The 23,940-nt window shown below is 35.4% G+C and overlaps 6 protein-coding genes across 6 annotated transcripts; 3 read left to right on the forward strand and 3 right to left on the reverse strand.

Moving 5' to 3' along the window:
* Positions 1–1,164: 1,164 nt before the first annotated feature.
* On the reverse strand, positions 1,165–9,050 carry LOC134831288 (DNA-directed RNA polymerase II subunit RPB1). The gene is made up of 8 exons (XM_063844984.1): positions 8,694–9,050; positions 6,802–8,632; positions 2,627–5,831; positions 2,484–2,567; positions 2,337–2,420; positions 2,103–2,273; positions 1,881–2,033; positions 1,165–1,370 (listed from the first exon to the last, which is right to left on the reverse strand). The coding sequence occupies exons 1-8, from the start codon at positions 8,769–8,771 to the stop codon at positions 1,334–1,336; spliced, it is 5,643 nt and encodes a 1,880-aa protein (XP_063701054.1). The 5' UTR covers positions 8,772–9,050; the 3' UTR covers positions 1,165–1,333.
* Positions 9,051–9,877: 827 nt separating this feature from the next.
* Positions 9,878–10,904, reverse strand: LOC134830958 (U1 small nuclear ribonucleoprotein A). The gene is made up of 3 exons (XM_063844576.1): positions 10,792–10,904; positions 10,327–10,700; positions 9,878–10,266 (listed from the first exon to the last, which is right to left on the reverse strand). Exons 2-3 carry the CDS (start codon positions 10,677–10,679, stop codon positions 9,981–9,983), a joined length of 639 nt encoding a protein of 212 aa, XP_063700646.1. The 5' UTR covers positions 10,680–10,700; positions 10,792–10,904; the 3' UTR covers positions 9,878–9,980.
* Positions 10,905–10,960: 56 nt separating this feature from the next.
* LOC134829728 (mediator of RNA polymerase II transcription subunit 24) lies at positions 10,961–14,092 on the forward strand. The gene is made up of 2 exons (XM_063842959.1): positions 10,961–11,214; positions 11,268–14,092. The coding sequence occupies exons 1-2, from the start codon at positions 11,107–11,109 to the stop codon at positions 14,079–14,081; spliced, it is 2,922 nt and encodes a 973-aa protein (XP_063699029.1). The 5' UTR covers positions 10,961–11,106; the 3' UTR covers positions 14,082–14,092.
* A 699-nt stretch (positions 14,093–14,791) lies between these two features.
* Positions 14,792–16,066, reverse strand: LOC134829729 (NEDD8-conjugating enzyme Ubc12). The gene is made up of 4 exons (XM_063842960.1): positions 15,876–16,066; positions 15,672–15,805; positions 15,445–15,612; positions 14,792–15,248 (listed from the first exon to the last, which is right to left on the reverse strand). The coding sequence occupies exons 1-4, from the start codon at positions 15,973–15,975 to the stop codon at positions 15,108–15,110; spliced, it is 543 nt and encodes a 180-aa protein (XP_063699030.1). The 5' UTR covers positions 15,976–16,066; the 3' UTR covers positions 14,792–15,107.
* A 45-nt stretch (positions 16,067–16,111) lies between these two features.
* Positions 16,112–18,531, forward strand: LOC134830602 (cleavage and polyadenylation specificity factor subunit 5). The gene is made up of 4 exons (XM_063844140.1): positions 16,112–16,664; positions 16,856–16,960; positions 17,027–17,087; positions 18,178–18,531. The coding sequence occupies exons 1-4, from the start codon at positions 16,242–16,244 to the stop codon at positions 18,312–18,314; spliced, it is 726 nt and encodes a 241-aa protein (XP_063700210.1). The 5' UTR covers positions 16,112–16,241; the 3' UTR covers positions 18,315–18,531.
* A 525-nt stretch (positions 18,532–19,056) lies between these two features.
* On the forward strand, positions 19,057–23,440 carry LOC134832389 (transcription termination factor 2). The gene is made up of 3 exons (XM_063846395.1): positions 19,057–19,116; positions 19,176–21,550; positions 22,625–23,440. Exons 2-3 carry the CDS (start codon positions 19,451–19,453, stop codon positions 23,339–23,341), a joined length of 2,817 nt encoding a protein of 938 aa, XP_063702465.1. The 5' UTR covers positions 19,057–19,116; positions 19,176–19,450; the 3' UTR covers positions 23,342–23,440.
* The last annotated feature ends 500 nt before the right edge of the window (positions 23,441–23,940 follow it).

The following is a 23,940-nucleotide window of genomic DNA, read 5'->3' on the forward strand; positions in this document are numbered from 1 at the left end:
TGTTGTCAATTCCTTGTTTGACGGGCGGCAGTGTGACAACTCCTTCGAAGTAACGTCCTGATTCGACGAGTTCTTTTCGTACTGTGGAAAATATTGAAATTTTTAGGTGAAAATTATTTTTTTAAGTGATTTAAGGAAATTATAGTTCTAAAATTATTAATTTTTTGGATTTTAGAGAAAATGAAATTAGAAGAAAAAAAATTATTTTTGTTATTTTTCAAAGATTTTTAAAAATCTGCTTTAAAAATTGCGTCTTGTTTTGTAAAATGATAAACATTTATCGAAAAATTTGAAAAAAAATCTTATTTGGTTCAAAAATTTTTAAATCATAATTTAAAAAAATTTTTTTTTTTGCTGATCTACAGGTCAAAGTCAAAAATTTTTGAAAAATTGAAGTTTTTAAAAAATTTTTTTCATAATTTGTAAAAATTTTGACGTTTTGTCTTAAAATTCGTAAATGTCAATTCAAAAAATTACCGTTTAAAAATTTAAAATTTATTTTTTTTTTTAATTTTGAAAATTTTTAATTGATTTTAAGCCTCAAAACGTAATTTTTGTTAAATTTTTAACAATTAAAACTCTTTTGAAATTCAAAAACTCCCAAAAATTAACTTACTTTGTTCCAATTTCTTCTCTCGCTTACTTTTCATGTACTGCTTAACGAAATAAGTAGCAAAATATTTTATCTAAAAAACAATGACTCACTTATATTTTGAATTTTTCGTACTTTTCAAGGCGAATCTTACCCAAACGAGTGCAATTATGCCAAAGCAAAGGCCCATAATGAGCGCATCTTCATCGAATTCCATCGTAATTCTTTTAATTTCTTCAAAAAAATCTTAAAAATTAATCCAATGTCAGCTTTTTCTGTCTCGCATGTCTGAGAAACCTTCTTGCTCGACTACCGTTTGACGAATAACTCAAAGGAATCTTCAATCGAACGATAAAATTCTATCATCAAAGCGATATTTACTCACGTCGACTCAACTGTCGACAACGAGAACAAAAACAATATTTAAACAGGGATTTGTGCATTTTTACATCACCCGAAAGTGTTTTCTTTAGATTAGGTTTTTGTTATCTCACAGTTTTGGGTTTACTTACGTGATCAAACATTGGTTTCTCACAAGGTTTAAAAAAAATTTCTTTAATTAACTATTTTTTTTTATTTTTATTATTTTTTAGTGCTTTTTATAGAGATATTTGATAATATTGATAAGAAATTTCTTAAAATTTACATTTTTTTGACAATTTCTTTGTCAAAATCAAAAAGAAAAAATCTTAAAAGTCTTAATTGATAAAAATTGTTGTGGTCCATTCATTCAAATGCTGCTTAATTGTCGTTTTCTTCATACGCAGGGCTGCTAGGACTGAAAAATAAAAGAAAAAAGGTAAAAATTAGAATTATGTTCTTGAGGGTTTTAAATAAATTCAATTTTTTTGAGAAAATTTTGCTTAAGCATTTAATTTTTTTGATCGAAAATTCGAAATTTAGCATGAAATTTTTTCATTTTAATTTTTCATCAAATTTTTTTTTTATAAATTTTCGTAATTTTTGTAAAGATTTTTTTTTTATGAAAATTAATTTTTTTTTAGTAAAAATTTTAGTTCTTACGTAAAATTTTACATTTTTAATCGAAAATTTTCAACTTTTTACAAATTTAATTTTTTTTCATGAAATTTTTAATCAAAAAATTTATTTTTTTTTATAAATTTTTCATTTTTTTAATTTTTATAGAGCATTTTTGTAAAAATTCAATTTTTTTTTATCAAATTAATTTTTTTTAATTAAAAATTTCAACTTTTTCATTTGTTTTTTGATAAAATACTTGAATTTTTTATGAAAATTTATAAATTTTAAACAGAAATTCAAATTTTACCTGTAACTCGGACTCGTTGGAGAATATCTCGTCGTTGCCGGAGAATAAGCTGGCGAGCTTGGAGAGTATTCCGTCGGAGATGTCGGGCTATATTGTCGCTGTGATCCCGGAGAATAGCTCATATTCGGGCTGTAACTTGTTTGAGTCGTTGGACTGTTGAAAAAAAAATTTTTTCATTAATTCTCGATTTTTTTTCAAAATTTTTAGCTTTAAAAAACTTACCTGTAACTTGGTGACGATGGAGAATATTGATGAGTTCCGGGACTAATATGCGTAGGACTCGATGGAGAGTAACTTGGAGAAGTTGGCGAATAACTTGGTGAAGTTGGAGAATACGCAGGACTGTTTGGCGTGTATTGAGGACTTCCTCCAGCGAATGACGGAGAAGTTGGACTAAAAAAAAATAAAAATTTTTAATAAAATTTTGTCTTTTTAGGTCAAAAAATTAATACAAACCTGTAACTCGGGCTCGTTGGAGAGTATTTCGGGGACGACGGCGAGTAACTCGGCGATGTCGGGCTGTAATTGGGACTTGTAGGGCTAAAATTAAACGAAAAAATGTCAGAAAATAATTTTTTATGTAAAAAAAAAATAAAATTTTACCTGTAATTGGGGGATGTTGGACTGTAACTCGGCGTTCCCGGCGTATATGAGGGCGACGAAGGACTGTACGAAGGGCTTGTCGGGCTAAAAATACAAAAAAAATGTAAGTTTTTGTGCAAAATTTCTTATAAAAAATAACAAACCTGTAACTCGGGCTCGAAGGTGAATAACTCGGTGACGTTGGCGAGTAACTAGGCGACGTTGGAGAGTATGCCGGCGATGTTGGACTGTAAGAAGGCGATGTCGGTGAATAAGGACTCGACGGGCTAAACGGCGCTGTCGGCGAATATGCGGGACTTGAGCTATTATAGGGCATCGATGGATATGCCGGCGATGTCGGCGAATAACTCGGGCTCGTTGGCGAGTATGTCGACGATTGTGGTTGATATCCGGGCGACGTCGGGCTATAATGCGGGCTTGTCGGACTGTAAATCGGGCTTGTTGGGCTGTAACGCGGGCTACTTGGTGAATAACTCGGCGATACGCCACTTCCGCTTGGTGAAGCTCCTTGATATCCGGGACTTGAAGGCGAATAAGAAGGAGATTGACTCGGTGACGAGGCATACGGAGACATTGAAGGTCCCGGAGATGATGGAGATCCATGTGCGGGGGACCACGAAGGTGACATACCCGAAATATCTGACGCTGCACTTGGCGAAAAACCGGGTCCGCCGGGTGTCATACCGCTTGCTGTGCCCGCAGGAGACCATTCTCCATATCCAGGGGTGTTTGCAGGTCCCCATGGCGTCATTTCGGGACTCATACTTGGCGTTGCGGCACTTCCAAAGAACATTCCTGTGCCTCCCATAATTGAACTATGCGGAATTTCCATGCCACTTTTACATTTTTCGGCGTCAAGAAGCAAATCGAAGCATCCCGTGCCCATTTTCGGAAGTTGCCCAAGAATAATGTTCTCAGAAACGCCACGCATTGGATCGACTTCGGCATGTGCAGCGGCATCCATCAACACATCGACTGTTTCTTCGAAGGAGCATCTCATCAAGGCGCCCGTATCTTGTCGATTGATGCCGTGACGCGTAATAGCCATTAAATGTCCTTTTGCTGTCATTACGTCACACAACAGGGCAAGATGACGATAGTTTACGTACAAACCGTAGAACTGCAAAACAGCGTTCATTTCCTTTTCGACAGATTTTCGCACAGCTTCAATGCCAAGTACTTGGAAAATTTCACAAATATCGTTACTAAAAGTACGTACGGGATCCACGTCACGCTCACTGAGGACTTTCATCATCGACGTTCCATCAGTTTCGAGCAACCATTCACCAATAGCCTTAAATTCGCCTGTTTCCGTGATAACAATACGTTTCTTGCTGTCCGTTTGTGGCAAATGCATGTATACCTTGCCAATCGCCTCAATACCTTGCAATGTCATATCTGATAACATATTCGCTTCAATGCACCGCAAGAACATATCATCCTCCATTTTATCGACATTTTCCTCTTCATTGTCCTGAAATTTGGAATCGTCGTTGTTCATGATCCGAATTCGCAACACAAGTTTGTCGGCATTGTCATCATTGAAAATACAATTCAAATCGTCACCGAACCCAGCGTTAATTTTTTCCGCAATTTGTTCCATCGTCAATTTTTTATCGGTCATCCGTTTGCGATCCAGCTCAATACGCAGCAACCACGGCGAAATTCGTGTCGGATCGAAATCTGGCATTTCATAATAAACGTTTACGAATTCCTGATCTTCGGCAATTACGGTACGTTGTGGATCGGGGTCGTAATAAATTGCCGTATTTGCTGTGACTTTTCGCAACGTTGTGTGTTCAAGACGACACAAGACGTTTTTAGCTTTTTCGGCGTCACGAGCAGCTCCTCCGGTTAAAAATACCGTTAGGGAGGGAGCTTTTGGCTTCTTTGAGATGTTGATAATTTCCTTTAGACGCGGCACACCGAGCGTTACGTTCTTCGAGGAGACACCGGCGAAATGGAAAGTGTTCAGTGTCATCTGAGTAGCGGGTTCACCCAAACTTTGGGCTGCCAAAGCGCCTACCATCTCCCCAGGGTTGGCTTGAGCTTGTTGGAAACGTGTCTCGATCTCACCGATCAACCATTCGAAGGCTTCGTTGTTCAAGCGGAACTCTTCGGCGACATATTTTGTGCATAAAGTCGATCTGACGAGACATTGGAAGAGCAAAGTAGCGTTTTCGTTCGCTTGTTTGCTTAAACGATCGCTTCCAGCGACAATTACACATTTGGAGAGCAAATCTTTGACACCTTGGATGACCTTGAGAGGGTTCAAATCTGTGGCGCCTCGTTTATTGATGTGGAAAATTTTCTGTACATTCCAAATCATGCGTTGTAAATTGCAGGGAAGGACGACTTTGTTCTCGCCATTCGGGAAAATTTGTCTCAAAGCTTCACGATCGCGACAAAGTTGCTCCCATTCGTTCTCCAGCTCTTGAATTACTTGACTTGACTCGGTAAGTTCTTTTATAACGTCTTCATTGAACACCCGACGTAAATATCTCTCGTTAGATGGGTCAAATTTGAATCTTTTCTCAAAAGCCTTATTGCTGAGTTTGATTGTCGGCATACTTTGGAACTCTACGCCTTCGCCGCACAATCCGTCTTCGCCGTAACGCAACTGAATGAGTTGCCCCACTGAATTTCTGACAGTTCCGTCGTAATTTACCATGACAGACTCCATAGCTTTGATCAAACGACGTTGAATGTATCCAGTTTCGGCAGTTTTGACAGCAGTATCAATCAAACCTTCACGACCTCCCATAGCGTGAAAGTAAAATTCGGTCGGTGTCAAGCCAGCAAGATAGGAATTTTCGACGAAACCACGTGACTCGGGACCGTAATCGTCTTTGATGAAGTGCGGCAACGTTCGTTTGCGGAAACCGAAGGGGATTCGCTTACCTTCGACGTTTTGTTGACCCACACAAGCAATAACTTGAGAGATGTTGATGTTGGAACCCTTTGAACCAGCAACGACCATAGCTTTTAAGTTGTTGTATTCCGTGAGAGATTTCTTGGCGGAGCCTCCGGTTTTGTCACGAGCGTCGTTAAGGATGCGATTTACTTGATTTTCGAACGTTTGACGCAACGTGTTGCCGGGCGTCGGTTCGAGTTCCATGTTGTGAGCTTTTTGAATGACACCGATGACATCCTCTTTGGCTTTTTTGATGGCGCGCTGGATTTCTTGGTACGTTTGGGGATCGGCAATTGTGTCGCCGATACCGATGCTGTGACCCTCGAGCAGCAACCACGTGTTGATGACAGTTTGGATGTTGCCGTAGAAGCGACCTGCGATCTCGTGTCCCAATTCGAGGAAGACGATGTGAAGCAATGAGCCAGCAGAGGTACCTGAAATGATGGAAAAAGGTAAAATTTTATTAATTATTTTAAAAATTTTAAAGAATTTTGAAATTTTTTTCAAAAATTTGAGAAATTAAAAAAAATTAGAAAAAAAAAATTATTTTTCATATAAAAATTTAAAATAAATACCTAAAAAAATTTTTAAAAAGATTCGAAATAAAAAAATTAAAAAAATAAAATGCAAAACTTAAAAATATAAAAAAAAATAAAATTAAGCAAAAATCATATAAATTCTGTTAGAAGTTTTAACTCTCTTAAAACTCTTATATGTTCAATCGAAAAAAATTAAAATATTTAAAAAAATTAAAAATGCAAAAATTAAAAATGGTATCTTAAAAATCATAGAAATTAAATTAAAAAAATATATAAAAAATAAAATTTTTAAAAAATAATATTTGAAAATTCGAAGAGCAAAAATTAAAAAAAAATTCAAAATTCAAAAAAAAGTTTTTGGAAATTATAAAATTTTTGAAAATTTTGATTAAAAAGTGAATTTTCTAAAAATCATAATGTTCCAAAAAAGCTTAAAAAATCTCAAAAATGTGAAAATTTATATTAAAAAATCGTAAAAAATTATAGAAATAAGGAACATTAAAAGAGTAAAATATCAAAAGTTTGTTAAAAAAAGAACAAATTTTTGAATTTTTTAAATTTGAAAAAAGTAACAAATTAAAATATTCACAAAAAATTAAAATTATCAAAACTTGCTAATCTAATCAGTGACAAATATTCAAAAAAATTTGAAAAAATTAAAATAAAAAAATTCGAAGCAAAAAAATTATATATTGACAAAGAAGTGAAAAAAATTAAAAATTATCAAAAATTAGTCTTTGAAAAAAATAATTTTTAAAATACACAAAAAAACTTGGAATATCAAAATAAATGAAAAACTCAAAAAAACTTTGAATTTTTGAAAAAATCATACAAATTTAGAGAAATTTTTAGAAAAAAATCTTACCAAGTGTCTTTTTACACAAAATTCCCATGACAAGTTCACCATGTTCGACCATAACTTTGGTATCTCCCGGCGAAATCCACTTATAAGGCCCATCATCTTCCTCATCAGGATGCGTCGAATGCGTTCTTATCATATTTACATTACCCGGAATAATCAACGTGAACACTTGCTTGCCAGTCCACAAGGGTTTCGGCTTCAAAATACACGGTTGCGGAATTTTTCCATCCCAAGTCGGCAAGAACATCAGCAAATTCATCATTTGTTCTTTCTCAATGAACACATCACGTTTTGTCATTTTCCTTACAGCTGTCAACGTATCTTGCACAATACCCATAACAGGCTTATTGGCTTGCGGCGTGATAATTTGCCTCGGCGTAATGTGAATATTTTCGACTTCTGCTCTCGTTTCCATGGATTGCGGCACATGCAAGTTCATTTCGTCGCCATCAAAATCAGCGTTGTAGGGCGAAGTGCACGACAAGTTCATCCGGAATGTCGACCAAGGGAGTACTTTGACACGATGACCCATCATACTCATTTTGTGCAGTGTTGGTTGACGATTGAAAATGACCAAGTCGTCGTCGCGCAAATGTCTCTCGACTTTGTAACCACATTGCAAGTGCAAATCGCTCGGTTTTGGATGGAAACGCAAATCGATACGTTCCCCATTGTCACGAATGATGTATTTGGCGCCCGGATATTGAGAGTTTCCACGACGAACAAGTTCCTGCATGCGATCAATGTTGAAGGGCGTTACGAGTTCGGGGAACGTCAAGTTTTGGGCAACACTTCGAGGGACTCCAACTTGATCAATTCGCAAATTTGGATCGGGTGTGATGACAGTTCGAGCTGAAAAGTCGACACGTTTTCCCATCAAGTTGCCTCGAATACGACCTTCTTTGCCCTTCAAACGAGCTTTTACAGCTTTTAAGGGTTTTCCGGATTTTTGCATGGCTCGAGGCAATCCAGGCATGTCATTATCGGTAAAAGTCGCCACATGAAATTGTAACATTTTTATATTTTCAGCAATTACGTGAGCTGCTGCCCCTGAAGACTCATTTTTCTTCAATTCGTTGTTCGCTTTGATAATATCAGCGAGTTTGTGTGTCAAATCGTCTTGATTTTTCGCAGCGCCGAACATGACAACTGCAGGACGAACAGATAACGGAGGCACGGGCATTACTGTGATGATCATCCAATCGGGACGAGCATATTTCGGATCCATGCCCATGATGTAACATTCCTCATCGGTGATATTTTTGAAAATTTCCCAAACACGTTGAGCTGTTATCACGATTTTCTTCTCTTGCGAGTCCTCGTTGACATTTTTCCATTCAGCCATCAAGTCTAAACCGCTTCGTTTGATCGAAGGTTGATAATGCCCGCATCCTCCGTGACCCGGTTTCTTATTGGCATCCACTGGTTGCCCATCTTTCGTCATATCCATGTCTTCGCCGCCTTCGCAAATCTTCTTGCCCTTGCACAAGTCGTACACATAAGTCAGGCGTTTGCGTGGTTGACCCTTGGATTTCATGACAACCTCTTTGATCTTCGGATTCGATGGCGAAACGAGCATTTTTGAGCAGTAATAACACACGCAACGCAAAATTTTAATCGTTTTCGTGATGAAACCGATGTGAAAAACGGGCTTCACGAGATCAATGTGCCCAAAATGCCCGGGACATTCTGTCATATTACCGGCGCACGTTTGACAACGACTATTCCGATCGATAACTCCCTGCCGCGGATCCATAAGACCTCCAATTTTGGGCCTGCCGCCTTCCATCGTCTCCGGATACTGAATTCCGCCTTCCGTGACACTCATTCGACGCTGTGAAAAATGAAAAATTCAATTTCGCAACAACGCAAAATGACGTTTTTAAGCAACTTACGATTTCATCAGGCGACAAAATACCGAATTGAACTCGTTTTACGAGCCGTAATGGCGCTTTTGAGTCGTTTGTTGACATCTTTTCGCAATACCTTGTCCTTGCGACTTATTTTTAGGCTTTCTCTCGTCGCACGTATAGCTCTGTAGAGGAACGCGTCGCTGTACGGAACAAAAATGGATGATAATGGCAAAGGGAATAACAGCAATTTACATCCACGAAAGGGTTGTGAGCTGCAAATCTCCAACGGATTGTGCGAAAGAGCACTTTAGCGTTGCCGTTGGATGATTTTTGACTATTTTTTGGGGGTTTTTAGCACTTTTTACCGAATTTTTATGATATACGCGTTCCTTTCGTGAAGAAGCGTTCTCATCTGTCAAAAAGCTGTCAAATTTGGACCCAGCATGCAAAAAATAATTTATGACCCAAGGCACAGGCGAACGAATTTCCAATTGTGCTCTGGGCTATGTTAAATTTTCAGAATACGCCGTGGACTTATCAATTTCATTCGTCTCATCACAAATTTGAACTTTCAGCTCTGAAAACTGATTTTCAGCTCTCAAATCGAATATTCAGTTTTCTGTCTTTTTCAGGTCCAAAAATGAAAATTTTAGCTTTGAAAATTATATTTTAGGTCATTCAATGAAATGTTTACCTTTTAAAAAGGGCTTCTTAGTTTTCAAAGTTTATTTTCAGCTCTTTGAATGAGATTTTTAGCTCTGAAAATTATATTTTTAGCTTTTAAATGGATTTTTCAGCTTTTGAAAGGGACTTTTTTTTTCAAAATTCATTTTTAGGCATCAAATTAAAATTTTTATGCCTGAAACTGACTTTTAAGACTTTGGAATGAAATATTTAAAGTAAAAAACTAATTCTCAGCTTTAAAACCTAACTTTTCAGTTTTCAAAATCAAGATCTTGAAATGAATTTTTTGGGACTTAGACTGAATTTTTGTGCGTAAAAATGTTATTTTAGCTCTTAAATTGAACTTTTTAGCTCTTAAAATGGACTTTTTAGATTTTAATTTTTTTTTAGGCCTTGAAATGAAATTTTACCATCAAATCCTTCAAAATTCGAACAAAACCCGAAGATTCGTGATTAAAAAAATAATTTTTTATCACAAAATGTATCACAGATGGAGATTTTAATACAAAAATCGGCGTGAAGCGACAACTTTTGATCGAAAAAAATTCAAAAGCCATCACTTCACAACCATGGAAAGCGGAGTGCAATGCTTTTACTCATGGTTTATTACAATATATGAGAAAATACAAATTAAAATTAACGCCTTTACTTCTTCGCAAAAGTAATTTTCATCGCATGGCTCGGCGTAATCTTGAATCCCTGAAGAGCTTCTCGCGCGGCACCGGATTGCAATTCCGTCGCAAACTCCACGAAAGCGATATCGTGACGATTCGGCACCAATCGCACCTCTTTGAAGCCCGGAAATTGCGTGAACAACATCGACAACATCATCTCGTTCGTTTCTTCCGGCAAATTTGTGAGGAACAAAATTTGATTTGGAGGTTGTTCAGCAGCTGCAGCAGCAGATTCTTCTTTCTTTTGCTTCTTGGCTCTGAAAAAAAATTTTAAAAATTGGTAAAAATTTAATTTTTAACAGAAATCATTAACTTACTTCTTTTCTTCGGCAGTTTTTTCGGGCTTTGGAGGCTTAACTTTTTTAGGGCGCTCTTTGAACGTTCCCTTCAGTTTAGCAATGACATCACTGTCGGTCTTGGAATAGTTAATTCGCATCGGTTTATCGTAAAAGGGGAATCCCTGCATTGTCCTTAACGCATTTGTGGCACTTGAAATCTCCTTGAAGATGACAAACGCCTGTCCGCGCATCTTGAGGGTCTTTAGCGCGACAATATCGACAATTTGCCCGAATTGGGAGAAAATGGCGTACAGAGATTTCTTCAATTCAGCCTTTTTGATCTTCTCGTTCAAGTTATTGATGTAAATTGTGTGATTTGGACGAATATCCATTTTGTTGATGCTTGTTTTAACCTGAAAAAACACAAACGATTAAGAGCGTCTCAGAATTTTTAACGAAATTTCACTCCAGGTGAGTAATTTTCATTAAATTTCAATAACTTACCTCTTAAATTATAATTTTTAATAGAATTTCCTGAGTTTTTAGGTGTAGTTTCGCCAAATTTTCACGGAAAAGTGATGCGTCTCCAAGAAATTTCAGCTACAAATGAATGTTTGATGGGAATTTTACCCAGTTCATAATCTGAAATTTCATAAACATTGGAGTTGAGCATCGAATTTTCAGTGAAATTAATGAAAATTATCAATTTTTGTGAGTTTTTGATCCAAAAGTAGCAAAATACTTTGACCGGAGCAACAACATTGAATGAAAACTGTAAAGAAATTTTCAAAAATCGATCGGAATTTGTAAAACACGATAATGGCTGACATCCAGAAGACGAGTAAGACTCAAACTTTGAACGAATTATTACTGAAAGCGTGGAAAGAACGTTGGTCCATCCAAACTTGGGGCATTAACATCAAAACAGTAAGTTAAATTCCTCCATTCAAGCAAGAATTTCATTGAAATTTCGTTTTTAGGTCCTTCCCCGTGGCGTAAGCGGCGATGTTTACAACCTGGCAGACTGCATATTGCAACAAGCGATTGTCGGATCGGGCGCTAATCAACTTTTGCTCTCTTATTTGAAGCACGCGTTATGTTCTCATCTCGTCTCGTACGCCGCCGTGCTAAAACGCATCTCCAAATACGATAATTTCGGCAAATATCATTGCCTGAACTCGCTTTTGGAATTTTTGGATGGCGCTGTTGCCACCGGGTTGACTTGCCGCAGCAAATTTGAAGAAGGCGTGTTTCCAAATGCACTTCTCTCGTTGATTTCGTGGTTTTTGCTGATTTTTGAAGCACTTTTACGCGATTACCCGGGCGGAAGTTTCAAGCCAGAACAGGAAATGACGCTGAAATTCTTGGGAAAACTCACTGAACGTCTCGCGCAGGACCAATTCATCCTCTCAGTATTACATATTGCCAAATATGAAGACCCGGAATTGGCACAACGTACCCTTAAGTCGTTGGGAGATGTGAAATTATTGATGACGAAGGTCGAATTTGTGGATGAGATGAAAATTTTTGATAATTTGAGCAAATTATCGCTTGTGACGGTCACGGATTTAACATTTAAGGAGTTCAAAAGTGCCGTTGCTGATCCGTTAATTTATTGCTTGCAACCGATGATTGCCACAGACGTTCTTTTACGTCCTTACAGCGACACACAAAGCTATGTGAGGAAGTTTGAGCTGGTCCAGAGGTTAAAAGGACTCACAAATGCCCAACTTTACGCGGAAATACTGAAAGCTTGTTTGATTTGTGTCTATAACGTCAATGGCACGCCACGAGATTACATTTATTGCGCTTTTACCTTCATCAAAATACCCACAATTTTAAAGGAATTGAACAATCGCAACAAATCCGACGCAGATTTGAGCCAAAAATTGGATCACAGTCCGGATATTTACGAAGCACTTCAATTATTACTGAATGAGACGACGATTTTGGACTATGTTGACACCCAAAACGGCGGAAATACGATAGAATTGCTTCTAAAAGAGCTCCACGAGAAACATTCTCTCATCAATGAGAAGCAACTTCAGGCTTTAGTTGCTTTACGAGAGCCGATCGTCGCTGGTTTAGTCAAAAGTGACCCGCCGAAGCAAATAAACGCCGCCATTCGTAAAGTTTTGTGTGCTGAACCGCCATTGAAGGGAATTCTAAAGTCCTTAAATAGCGATTTCAATAAAGTCAAGGACACGCTACAGTCAATGCTCATTCAAATGTTGAAAGGAAACAATTTTGAGCTTATTTTGTCAGTTGCGACAATTGACTCGAAATTAAAGCATTTTGTACAGTCCTTGGTTCATTGTAACGAATGGGCAAAGCAGTATAGCGTCGAATTATTCGATATTTCGTTCCTCATGTTAGTTTCCATCGTGCAAAATTACGGATCAACGTACTTGCTGAACTCAAAAGGGACCACTTTCTTCGAAAAATGGGTCGCCGAGTGCATGGTCGAACGTCAAAAACCCAAATCTCCCTTCCAAATGGTCCAAATGTGCGATCAAACGAAGGTCGATGAGCTTTTGATGCATCTTCAAAGTCCCGAAACGACTCCGTGCAACCTAAAATGGGAGGAATTGTGTCGCTGTATCCCGGGCGTGCTTTATCACACACTTCAGGCATGGGAAAATGACACAATTGACAACGACAAAGCAAAATTAATACTTGACGGACTCAAATCCAAGCTCGGAGCGATTTCAGTTTGCGGTGCCTCGTGGCTTTTTTCCTACGTGCAAGTTGTGCGACAAGAAGAACTCACAAAACCACTTGCGATGGTTCAGCAATTCCTCACACAATTCCCCGAATCGCCTCTTTGTCGCACCAGACTCGGGTTAACTTTTCAAATTATCCGAAAAATGCAATGTGATCACTTCCCGACGGGCAGTTCCAAGATGCGAGCTTTCATGCAAACGAACAATGTGGTCTCTTCGGTGCCTCTGAAGGAGCAATATGACGAAGTTTGGAAGGCAATTGAGGATAATGGGTTCCTGCCGATCGAATCAGCGCAGATTTTGGACAGTTTGCTGCATACCTGTGGCGAAAAATGGCTTTTACAAAAGTTAATTGGACAATTAATGGCTTCCAAATACCTCAATGAGATGTACAAGACACTCGATATCGTGTTTGCGATCTTCCATTTGGACATAAATGCGTTGGCGACAACGTTACTTGGGGAGGTTTTGCCTCAGATGCTCCTTACGAAGACCAGTAATTGCTTCGTTGAGCCATATTCCATTGTTGTGGCACGTTTGGCGGTCTATTCGATCCTTGCAGCGATACAATCGACCCCTGGAAATAGTTCTTCGTCGAAAAAAAGGCAACGAAGTCTCGATTTGCTTGAAGATTCGTTAGAGCCAGCGAATAAAATGAGAAAAACTGAAGGAGATGCATCGTCAATGTCGATTGATTTTAGCTCAACAGCAAGAAACAGCGCTCAAGGAGACCTAATTTTGAAGGAACCCATCCAGAAGTGTCTCCAAAAACTCTTCAAAATATTCGAAATAGTTGTCAACACGGATGTTTTATCTCCTGAAGTCTCGTTTGTCTTCCAATTCTTCACACTTCTCATCCAATCGAGTAACGAACGGAACAAAGCCGTGCTCCGATTGATTCCTGAAGGACTAATTCACAACCTGATAAAGGTAATTCCGCATCAAGAGATGTCCACGAGATTTATGGCGCAGTTGTACGACTTGCAATCGACTGGAGGACGACAAGCATCCATCGCTGATCTCTGTTTGTATCGAAATATCGAGTTACGAGCTAAAAGTAAGACTTTTTAAGAGGATTTAAAAAAATTGTGAGTTATTTACTTATTTTACTTTTTTTTTTTATTTCTCTTAAATAATCGTAATTTTATTTTTCTAGTTTAAAAAGCAGACAATTTGTCACAAAAAAGGGAGAAAGTGTGTGAGAAAGGAGAGAGAGGACAAAGGATTAAAGCTCGTGAAGACAGAATTCCTGAAAGAAATTTTTAATGGACTCGTCTTCGGTTATTTTTTGTTCTCGTGTTCAATTTTTTGGGGGTGAAAGGCTAATGCAATGAGGAAAAATGTTTCATTTATCATTAAATTATTTTTTTCTTCAAAAAATTCGAGTTAAAAATTATTCAAAAATTATAATTTTAAATATTTTTGATAAAATTTTGATAAAAAAAATATTTTTTTTATTTTTAAGTAAAATTTAGAAATTTTTTGACTGATTTTAGTTAAAAGTTTTGGAATTTTAATTTAAATTATTGAACGTATAAAATTTAAATTTAATTTTCAATTAATTAATATTGAAAAAGGTTATAAATTTTAAAATTAAAAAAAAAATATTTGCTAAAAATTTTATAAAATTTGTTCATATTCAGCAATTAAAAAAAATTAAAATCATAAAAATTAAATTTTATTAAAAAATTTTGAAATTAAAAAAAAAATATTAAAATTCTGTATAAATTTAACATTCAAAAAATTTTTTAAATTAAATTTTTTGATTTTAGAGCTCAAAAAATGAAATTTTATAAATTTTTAGTCCAGAATTAAAATTTAAAAATAAAAAAAAAATGAAACATGCAACATTTTTCCTCATTGCATCAGCTTATTGTGGATAAAAAATTATCATTAAAATAAATTAAGGATTTTTTTTTGTATTAAATCATGATAGACTAATATTTTTACGCAAAAATTTAAATTAAATTAAAAAAAAATTGAAAAAAAGAGACGGATGCTTTCTGCTTTTGTTGTTGTTGTTGCTGTAGAAATCGATGAAGGAGGTGCAAAAAAATCAGGAAGAAATTTTTGTTCCGTTTTCTTGGCCATCGTGCATCACTTTAAGCAACGCTCGAAATATGTATCGCCAACGTAGCTCCCTCGCATTGCCTTGCCAACGTTATGTTCGAATAATCGTTTGTTGTTCTGGAGTACTTCGGCTGCTTCTTTGTTCAGGGGATCTTCTGGATTAGGTTCCTGCAAGATGAATCATTTGAATTATGAGTCATTTTTTTTTTAGAAAAATTGTTTTTAATGAAGTTTTATGGGGTTAATGACCTTTAAAAATTTAATTTTAGTAAATTTTTGACAATTTTTGGAAAAAAAAATCTGTTATTTTCTCAAAAAAAACAAATTTTTAATAAAAATCAGTAAAATTCTTGATAAAACTCACCAGAAAGAGATACTGCAGCCCGTAAACGATCGAATTGATGGTCAAGACGGGTTTCCAATCCTCTCTCAAGATGTTCAAGCAAACGTTTCCTTCCAAATCGATGTTCGGGTGGTAAACCTGTGTCTCGCATTTCACTTTTGGCGGCTCATGAGGGTAATTTGGATTGACCTATCGAGAAATTTCGATGCAAAACTCATGGAAAAACCCAAAAATTTGTGGAAAAATACCTTAAATGTGAATACAAATCGTCCTCCTTTATAATATCCCTCGTCTGGGCAAATCACAAGTTTGAAATTCAGCAAGTCATCTGGATCGGGAAAGTCTGTGGCGCACGTTTTAGGCAGATTTAATTCGTTCAAATCTGCGGGAAGGACAAAAAAATCAAAAATTGAATCCTTTGTTTACATTTTCATGGCTGAAAGTCGTCATACCTTTTGTAATTCTGAGCACAGCTGCACTGGTTTTGGTGTTTTTCGTACTTCCTGCTTCGCCATCCTTCTTCTGTTGCTTCAACGAGAATAATTTGATCATTTTTGGAAGGTAAACTGCGTCGCTTTCCTCTTGATTGCTAAAAATTTTTACAATTTTCCAGCTAAAATGAAATTATGGCGTCAACAAATGTCAACTGGGGTCAATGAAGTGACAGCAAATGTGCATTCGGGTAGCGTTTCCTTCAATTGATTGACAAACAAGTGTGGATTTGTCTCTAATTAATCGATATTATTGCTGTTTTTCTGCCAAAACTACCAAATTTCCAGTTTTAAAAGTGTGCCCGAGTATCCGAGGAACGACGAAAAATGTCTACAACTGCGATGAATCAAGGCGCCGTGCCGACACAACAATCTCCGCTACAGAAGCCTCCAAGCGGATGGCCCAGAAATGCAAATAAACCGGCAGAAACTGTGAAACAATACACGCCCGGCGGCTCTTTAACGCTCAATCGCACCATTAATTTGTATCCGCTCACAAATTACACGTTTGGCACAAAGGAACCACTTTTCGAGAAAGATCCCTCGGTTCCGGCGCGTTTTCAGCGAATGCGTGATGAATTCGACAAAATTGGGATGCGTCGCAGCGTTGAAGGCGTTCTTTTGGTGCACGAACACGGATTACCGCACGTTTTGTTGCTGCAATTGGGCACGACGTTCTTCAAATTGCCCGGAGGCGAGCTGAATGCCGGCGAAGACGAAGTCGAGGGACTCAAACGACTACTCACAGAGGTAAGAATCCATTAATCGATAACTTTTTCGTACATTTTTTTGTGTATAATACGACGAAAAAAAATCACAAACAGCATGAAAACTTTGTAAAAACCTAGAAATAATGAAAACCCATAAGAAATTATGTAAAAAAAACACAAAAATATTAAAAAGAAAATTTGTACTGAAAAACAAAACAAACACTTGCTTAGACATTAGGTCGTCAGGATGGCATCAAGGCAGAATGGACCGTCGAGGATACGATCGGCAATTGGTGGCGTCCCAACTTTGAGCCTCCGCAATATCCATACATCCCGGTAAGTCTTAAAAATTCAAAATTTTCAAAAAATGTTATTGATTTTTGTATTTTTTACGAATTTTAGCCTCACATCACGAAGCCAAAGGAGCACAAACGTCTATTTTTGGTTCAATTACATGAGAAGGGTAAACATTTGATCAAAATAGTTTTTAATTTTCGTTTCAATTTATGTTTTAATATTACAAATTACAAGAAAATCAAATTAAAATGAACTAAAATATCGAAAAATATTGTAAGGGATGAGTGATGATGATCGATTTTATTGATTTTTCACATAAAATGCACAAAAATGAATAAATCATCAATATTTTTGTAAGGTTTACGTATGATATTGACTTATAGAAGTTAAATTTTGGAATTTTTTAAAAGAATTTTTATTAATTAATTGAACTTAAATTTTAAAGTATTGAAATTTTAATAAGAAATTGTCTTAAAAATGCAAAATTTTTCAATTTTCAGTATTTTTGTATCAAAAATTGTTAGATTCAAATGTAAAAAAGGTACAAAATTGAAAATTCTTAAGGAAATTTTAGTTTTCATAATTTTTTTTATATGAAAAATATACTTGAAAAATCCTAAAATTGCTAAAATTTTAAAATTTATTTAAATTTTCTAACTGAAAATGTAAAAAAAAAATAATTAATTTAAAAAATTTTTTTTGAAACTATCTGAATTTCAAAAATGTATTGACAAAAATATTTTCTAAATATGTATTAACTGATAAAAATTTCTGAATTCATCATCACTCAGACTTTCTATATTATTTATAAAAATAACCAAAATTTTAAATTTTTGATGTAAAATTTGGGTCCACGGAAGATTTTTCTCAAAAACCTGTTTTTATACCTCGCTTTCTAATTTTGTTACTTCTGTGAGATCCTTTTACTTTAACAAAAAATAAAAAAAAAAATAACAAAAAATTATTTATATGAAAAAAATTAAACTTATAAGAAATTTTATGTAAGTTTAAATGAGCTTGTAAAAAATGATAAAAAAAATAAAATTATACCTAAATAGAAATAAAAAATTATGCTAGTCAACTACATTAGTTAGAAACTGTGAATCTTGTGATTAAGCATAAGATTAAGAAAAATGTAAAAAAAAAATTTTTTAAAAAAATGTAATTTATTTTTCTTTTTTGTACTTTTTAGCCTTCAAAAGTTGCAAAATTTTTATTTGAAACAAGATTTTAATTTTTTTAAATTTTCTTTTCAGCTTTGTTTGCGGTGCCAAAAAATTACAAACTCGTAGCGGCGCCTCTGTTCGAGCTGTATGACAACTCTCAAGGATATGGACCAATAATTTCGTCATTGCCACAGGCTTTGTGTCGCTTTAATTTTATCTACATGTAAAATTACTGCGATCCCGTGGAGGAGAAATCGAAAAAAAAATCTGACAAGTCACGAGAATCTTAATTTTCTCATTAAAAATTTTTCTTTGTCAATATAAAAAGTTTGTAGTATTCAAGTGGTAAATTTACTACATACAAAAAAAATTATAATTTAAGAAAAATTGTATAATTTAGGTGTTTAACTTAACATAAAAAAATAATTAATTAAATAAAAAATCATGAAAAATAGAAAAAAATCGAAATTTTAATTAACGTATTTTATCCTTTTTTCAAATTTATCTATTTTATTCGTCTCACTGACGTATTTTTCGAAACGCAAAACTCCTTATCACTTTCATTCGTCTCACAAAAATAACCGCCATTCAGAAATTTCGCAATTGCTCACGAATTTTATCAAAAAAAGTACAAAAATCTTTAGAAATTCCCTTTAAAACGTAGTTAAAAGTAGAAAATAGAGCAAAAACTCTTCAAATAATGTCACAAAGTGATGAAGACTTGTTCTCCGAGGATGAATTTGTCGATTCTCGTGCCTCGTTCGATGATAGTAAGTTTTCGATTCTTTATTTTTTTCAGGATTTTTCATTTTTATGCTTTTACAGCTCCAGATCAAACCGCACAAAGTCATGAAGACTCATCTTCTGATCAGGAATTTCAGGATTCGCGAGTTACGTTGGAAGAAAGTAAGTGAATTTTGGTTTTTTAGACTTGTTTTTTAATTTTTTTTTTTTAATTCGTAGCTCAAGAAGAGGATGGAAATCAGGATTTGTCGAAGGATTATGAAGGAAATGCTTCGTTAGATCAAAGTAAGTTTAAAATTTTTAGATTTTTTGTCATTTTTCTCATGATTTGTTTCGATTTTCAGGCAAAAATGAAACTGCTGGGTCCGAAAATCACGACAGTACAGTAGATAACGATGAAACAAATGCAAGTAACGTTGGTCGTTTCGTGCGAAATGCAATTTCTGATGACGAAAGTCAAGAAAGTGAGGAAGAAACAGAAACTCCAAACCAATCTCGTCGTTCTGAAGAAGAAAGTGACGATGAGGAAAAGACTCCAAACCAATCTCGTCGTTCTCAAGCTGAAAGTGACGAAGAATCCGACGACGAAACGCCTTCCCTGAACGAAACAGACGAAAGTATGATCGGTCGTCGTGCTCGAAGCACCAAAAAACGCCGTCCCATTATCGAATCGGATGACAGCGAGGAGGAATTGGAATACGAACGTCGTGCCTTATCGCCCAGCACTCGTCGAAGCATCGGAATTTTCGTTGGTCACAGCAGCGACGAAGAAGAAATCGAGGAAGAGGAAGAGCCTGAAGACGAAAATGCTCCCGCTGAAGATGAAAACGACGTCACCGCAGACGTCAAAGAAAATTCAATGGATCAAAATTCCATCGCAGAGTTCGAAAATTCAATTCAACAAAAAGTCTCGTCAACAATGGCTCCCGGAATGATGCCCATGAACAACGAAGTCACCTTAATTGAGGATTCGGACAACGAAAATGACGACTCTGACGTTCAAATAATCAAAAAATCGAATGAAATCTTGGAAATTGGCAGCAGCGACGAAGAAAATAGTCCAACAAAGCCAACGTTACAACCGAAAATCGCCAATTTACTCGTGAAAAAGCCACAAAGCACCCCAAAACTCGAAAGTAGCAAGAAAAAAATTAGTCGCAGTATGTACGAGCACGAATGTCGCGAGCTTGACGCGATGAAACGCAAAAAGGATGTTTTGCTGAACGTTTTGATGACACGACACTCGTTGCCTGATAACGGAAAGAAGATCGAACTCACGTTGCAGGACTTGGAAAAGAATATTACGAAGCAGGAGAATAAATTACAAGGCTTGGAGGTCGACGAGAACCAAAGTTTGAAGAATTCCCTGCGAAATGACTCCGTTGAGGTAGTTGAGGACAATCAAAATAGCAACGACGTCACTGGAGAGCTTTATTCGATCGTTGAAGTACGAGAACCGGGTCCCGTTTCCGTGTTAAAGCCTCAAAATGGAATAAATTGGAACGAAATCGAGAACGCGAACAAACTTGTGCAACCCAAACACTTTGGCAAACAAGGCATGAAGACTTTTGAGAACCAAAAAGCTCTCACGGAGAAACGTTTGAACAATATTCACGGCTCATTGACGTCCCAACCGACGGAAGATGTCTTGCATCCAACGCCAGCTGCCTTAAACATCGAACTGATGGACCATCAGAAACACGGATTGGCTTGGATGCTTTGGCGCGAGAAAAATAAACCACGTGGCGGGATTTTGGCTGATGACATGGGTCTCGGCAAGACTCTCAGCATGATTTCCCTAATTATGGAAAAGTTGGAAGATGAAGAGAACGAACAGCAAGACGACGACGATGACTCGGATCTCGACGAAAGTCATGGTTGGGTGGGAAAAGGACGTCGCTCGAACTACAATGGCGGAACTTTAGTCGTTTGTCCCGCTTCGTTGCTCCAACAATGGGAATCGGAGATTTCTAATCGTGTTCGTCGCAATACCGTAAGTTTGTACATTCATCATGGCTCGAACCGTGAACCAAAAGCGAAATACCTCGCACGAGAAAATATCGTGGTGACAACTTATTCCATTGTCTCGTCGGAATACAAGTCCGAAGCTGCCCTGTTTGGCGTCAAATGGAATCGCATCATTTTGGATGAAGCGCATACGATTCGGAATCACAAGACCGTTGCTTCGATGGCTTGTAGTGCGTTGCGTGGCAAATACCGATGGGCTTTGACCGGAACTCCCATTTGCAATAAAGAGATGGATATTTATGCGTTGCTTAGATTTTTGCGAGTTACGCCATTTGATGACTTGCCAACCTATAAACGTTGGTTGGAAGACAAAAAAGGCGGAGGCGGACCACGAATTCATGCGTTGATGAAAACGATGCTCTTGAGACGAACAAAAGAGATGTTGCGAGCGAAGGATGAGCTGAAGTTGCCCGATAAGATGGTTCATGAGGTCGAAGTTACGTTGAATCAGAACGAGAAGAATGTTTATTCGAAAGTTTTGGCGTATTCGCGGACTTTGTTCACGGAATATTTGGCTCAACGTGGCGGCGGAGGAAATGCTGATCCGTATGCCCAAAGCTCGAATGCTAATAAGTTTAGTCAGTTGCATGATAAATTCGCAGCAGTACATGGAACTGTTCAAGTTCATCAGATTTTGACGTTGCTACTGCGTTTGCGGCAGATTTGCGATCATCCGGGATTGATTAAAGCTGTAAGTATTTTTATATTTTTTAATTTTTTTTTAGAAATTATTAAAATTAGTTTTTATAAAAATTAAAAAAACTATTCTGAGAATTTTCAAGAAAAAAAGTTTTTTTTAATTTTAGTTTTTTTTTTCTGAATTTTGAGTTTTTTAAATTTAAATAAATTTTTTAATAATATCGATTTTTTTATAATTTAAATATTTGAAAAAAAAAAATGAAAAATAAAAAAATAACAAAAAAGGAAATTTTGATGAAAATTAAAAAAAAACTTTCGATATAATTTTCATTTAAATATTTTTTTTTTAATTTTTGATGGAAATTTAAATTTTTTTTGCGAAAAAATTTGGCGAAAAGCTAAAAATATGAATGAAAATATGAGTAAAAATATTAATTTTTCAAAATTTAATTGAATTTCTTACTTTTTTTCATAAAATAAATTTAAAAAAATTTTTTATAAAAATTTAATCTTAAATTCTTAATTTTAATTTTTATTTTTAATTCTTAATTTGTTTTAGAAGCAAAAAATTGAAGAACTTAAAAAATATTAATTCAAAATTAAGGCCATTAAATTTAATTATTTCACTTTATGTCGCCCCCCCCTCCGATTTTGCCGAAAAAATTCAGGGGGAAAAATAAAAATAATTAAAAAAAAGGAAAATTTTTGACATTTTTTTGTACTTTTTGATTGAAAAACGATAATAATGTCCAGTAAAAATTAAAATTATATAAGATATGAACTTAACTTGCTTTAAAAACGCATTATATCTATCGAAAATTTGATGAAAAAATTTTTGAGTCACGTGACCAAATTTTTTATTTTTTCTTAAATTTTTATTTTGTGAAATTTTATTAAATTTTTGACTTAAAAACTTAAAATAATAAAAGTAAAAATTATTTTAATGTCTTCAATTAACGATTAACGTTCAAAAACGTCAAAAATTTAGTAAAAAAAAATTAATTTTTTTTTTATTTTTTTTCTCCCCCCCCCCTTCATAAAAATCCACATGCGACATAAAGTGAAATAATTAAATTTAATGGCCTAAACAGAAAGCATTTAAAATAATTATTTTTTTAAATTTCAGATGCTCTCCAGTAGCGAAGAACTCGACATCTCATCCGGGCACGACGAAACCCATTCCAGCTTGCACGAAGTCGACCTTATCAAGCAACTCGAGCAACTTGAAATCAACGACGATGCCGATGACGAAGCTGCCGTTCGTTTTTCCAACAAATTAATGAGCACCGCAAACCCCATTTTCAATCTCGACAGACCAAGTTCGAAAATTTCATCCGTCATGACCTATTTCAAGGAACACGTACAAGACACGGGAGACAAGGCAATATTTGTGTCGCAATGGACAAACGTTTTGAAACTCTTCGAACCGCGTCTTGTGGCAGCTGGCGTGAAATTTGTCTCGTTAACGGGAGAAGTACCAGTTAAATCTCGCGGTTCGATAATTGAGCAATTTAATCGGACTGGAAGCAATGCGCCGCAAGTGATGTTGCTCTCGTTAACTGCTGGAGGCGTCGGATTGAATCTTTCTGTGGCAAATCATCTTTTTATGATCGATTGTCATTGGAATCCGCAGCTGGAGAATCAGGCACAAGACAGAGTTTATCGTGTGGGACAGAAGAAGGAGGTGCATTTGTACAAATTTATCACAAAAGACTCCATTGAGGAGCGAATTAAGGGGTTGCAGCAAAAGAAATTGGATTTGGCGAATACAGTTCTCACGGGAGCGAAGAATATTGGGTCGAAATTGACTATTCAAGATCTGCGATCGCTCTTTGAAGTCTAAATTTGTAAATATTTTGAGGTTTTTGTTACGTGATCGGTGTTGATGTCGCAGAATATTAATAATAAGTCCTTGAAAGTTGAAATAAATTTTAATTTTTAACAAAAATTTTGATTTTTTCTTGAATTTTTCACGAATTTTCTTAAATTTAAGACATTTTAGGTGTCTTTTGAGAGATTTAAATGTACAAAAAATTAGGATTTTATTAAAAATTATCAGGAATTAGCAAATAAAATTATTTTTTTGACCAAAAATTCAAAATAATTTTTTAAAAATAAAACACATTTTTTACATTTTTAATAATACTTAAATGATATTTAATGCAATTTTTTATTTATTTATGATTACAATACAGTTTTTGTTGTTTTTTTTTAATTAATAGATCATCATCATCAGCAATTTTCTTATACATTAGTCGTTTATTCCTAAATAATATTAATTAATTTTTGTTTTTTTTTTTTAATTATTTAATTTTAATGTTACATATTTTTGTTTAATTATTTATTTAATTAATTATTTTTATCCTAACACATCGGTTTATTCAGTTGTCATAATAATTATTTATTTTCCATTCATTCATTTAATTAATTTTTTGTCCAAAT

The sequence above is a fragment of the Culicoides brevitarsis genome, chromosome 2 (assembly GCF_036172545.1).
Source record: "Culicoides brevitarsis isolate CSIRO-B50_1 chromosome 2, AGI_CSIRO_Cbre_v1, whole genome shotgun sequence".
Lineage (NCBI taxonomy): Eukaryota > Metazoa > Arthropoda > Insecta > Diptera > Ceratopogonidae > Culicoides > Culicoides brevitarsis.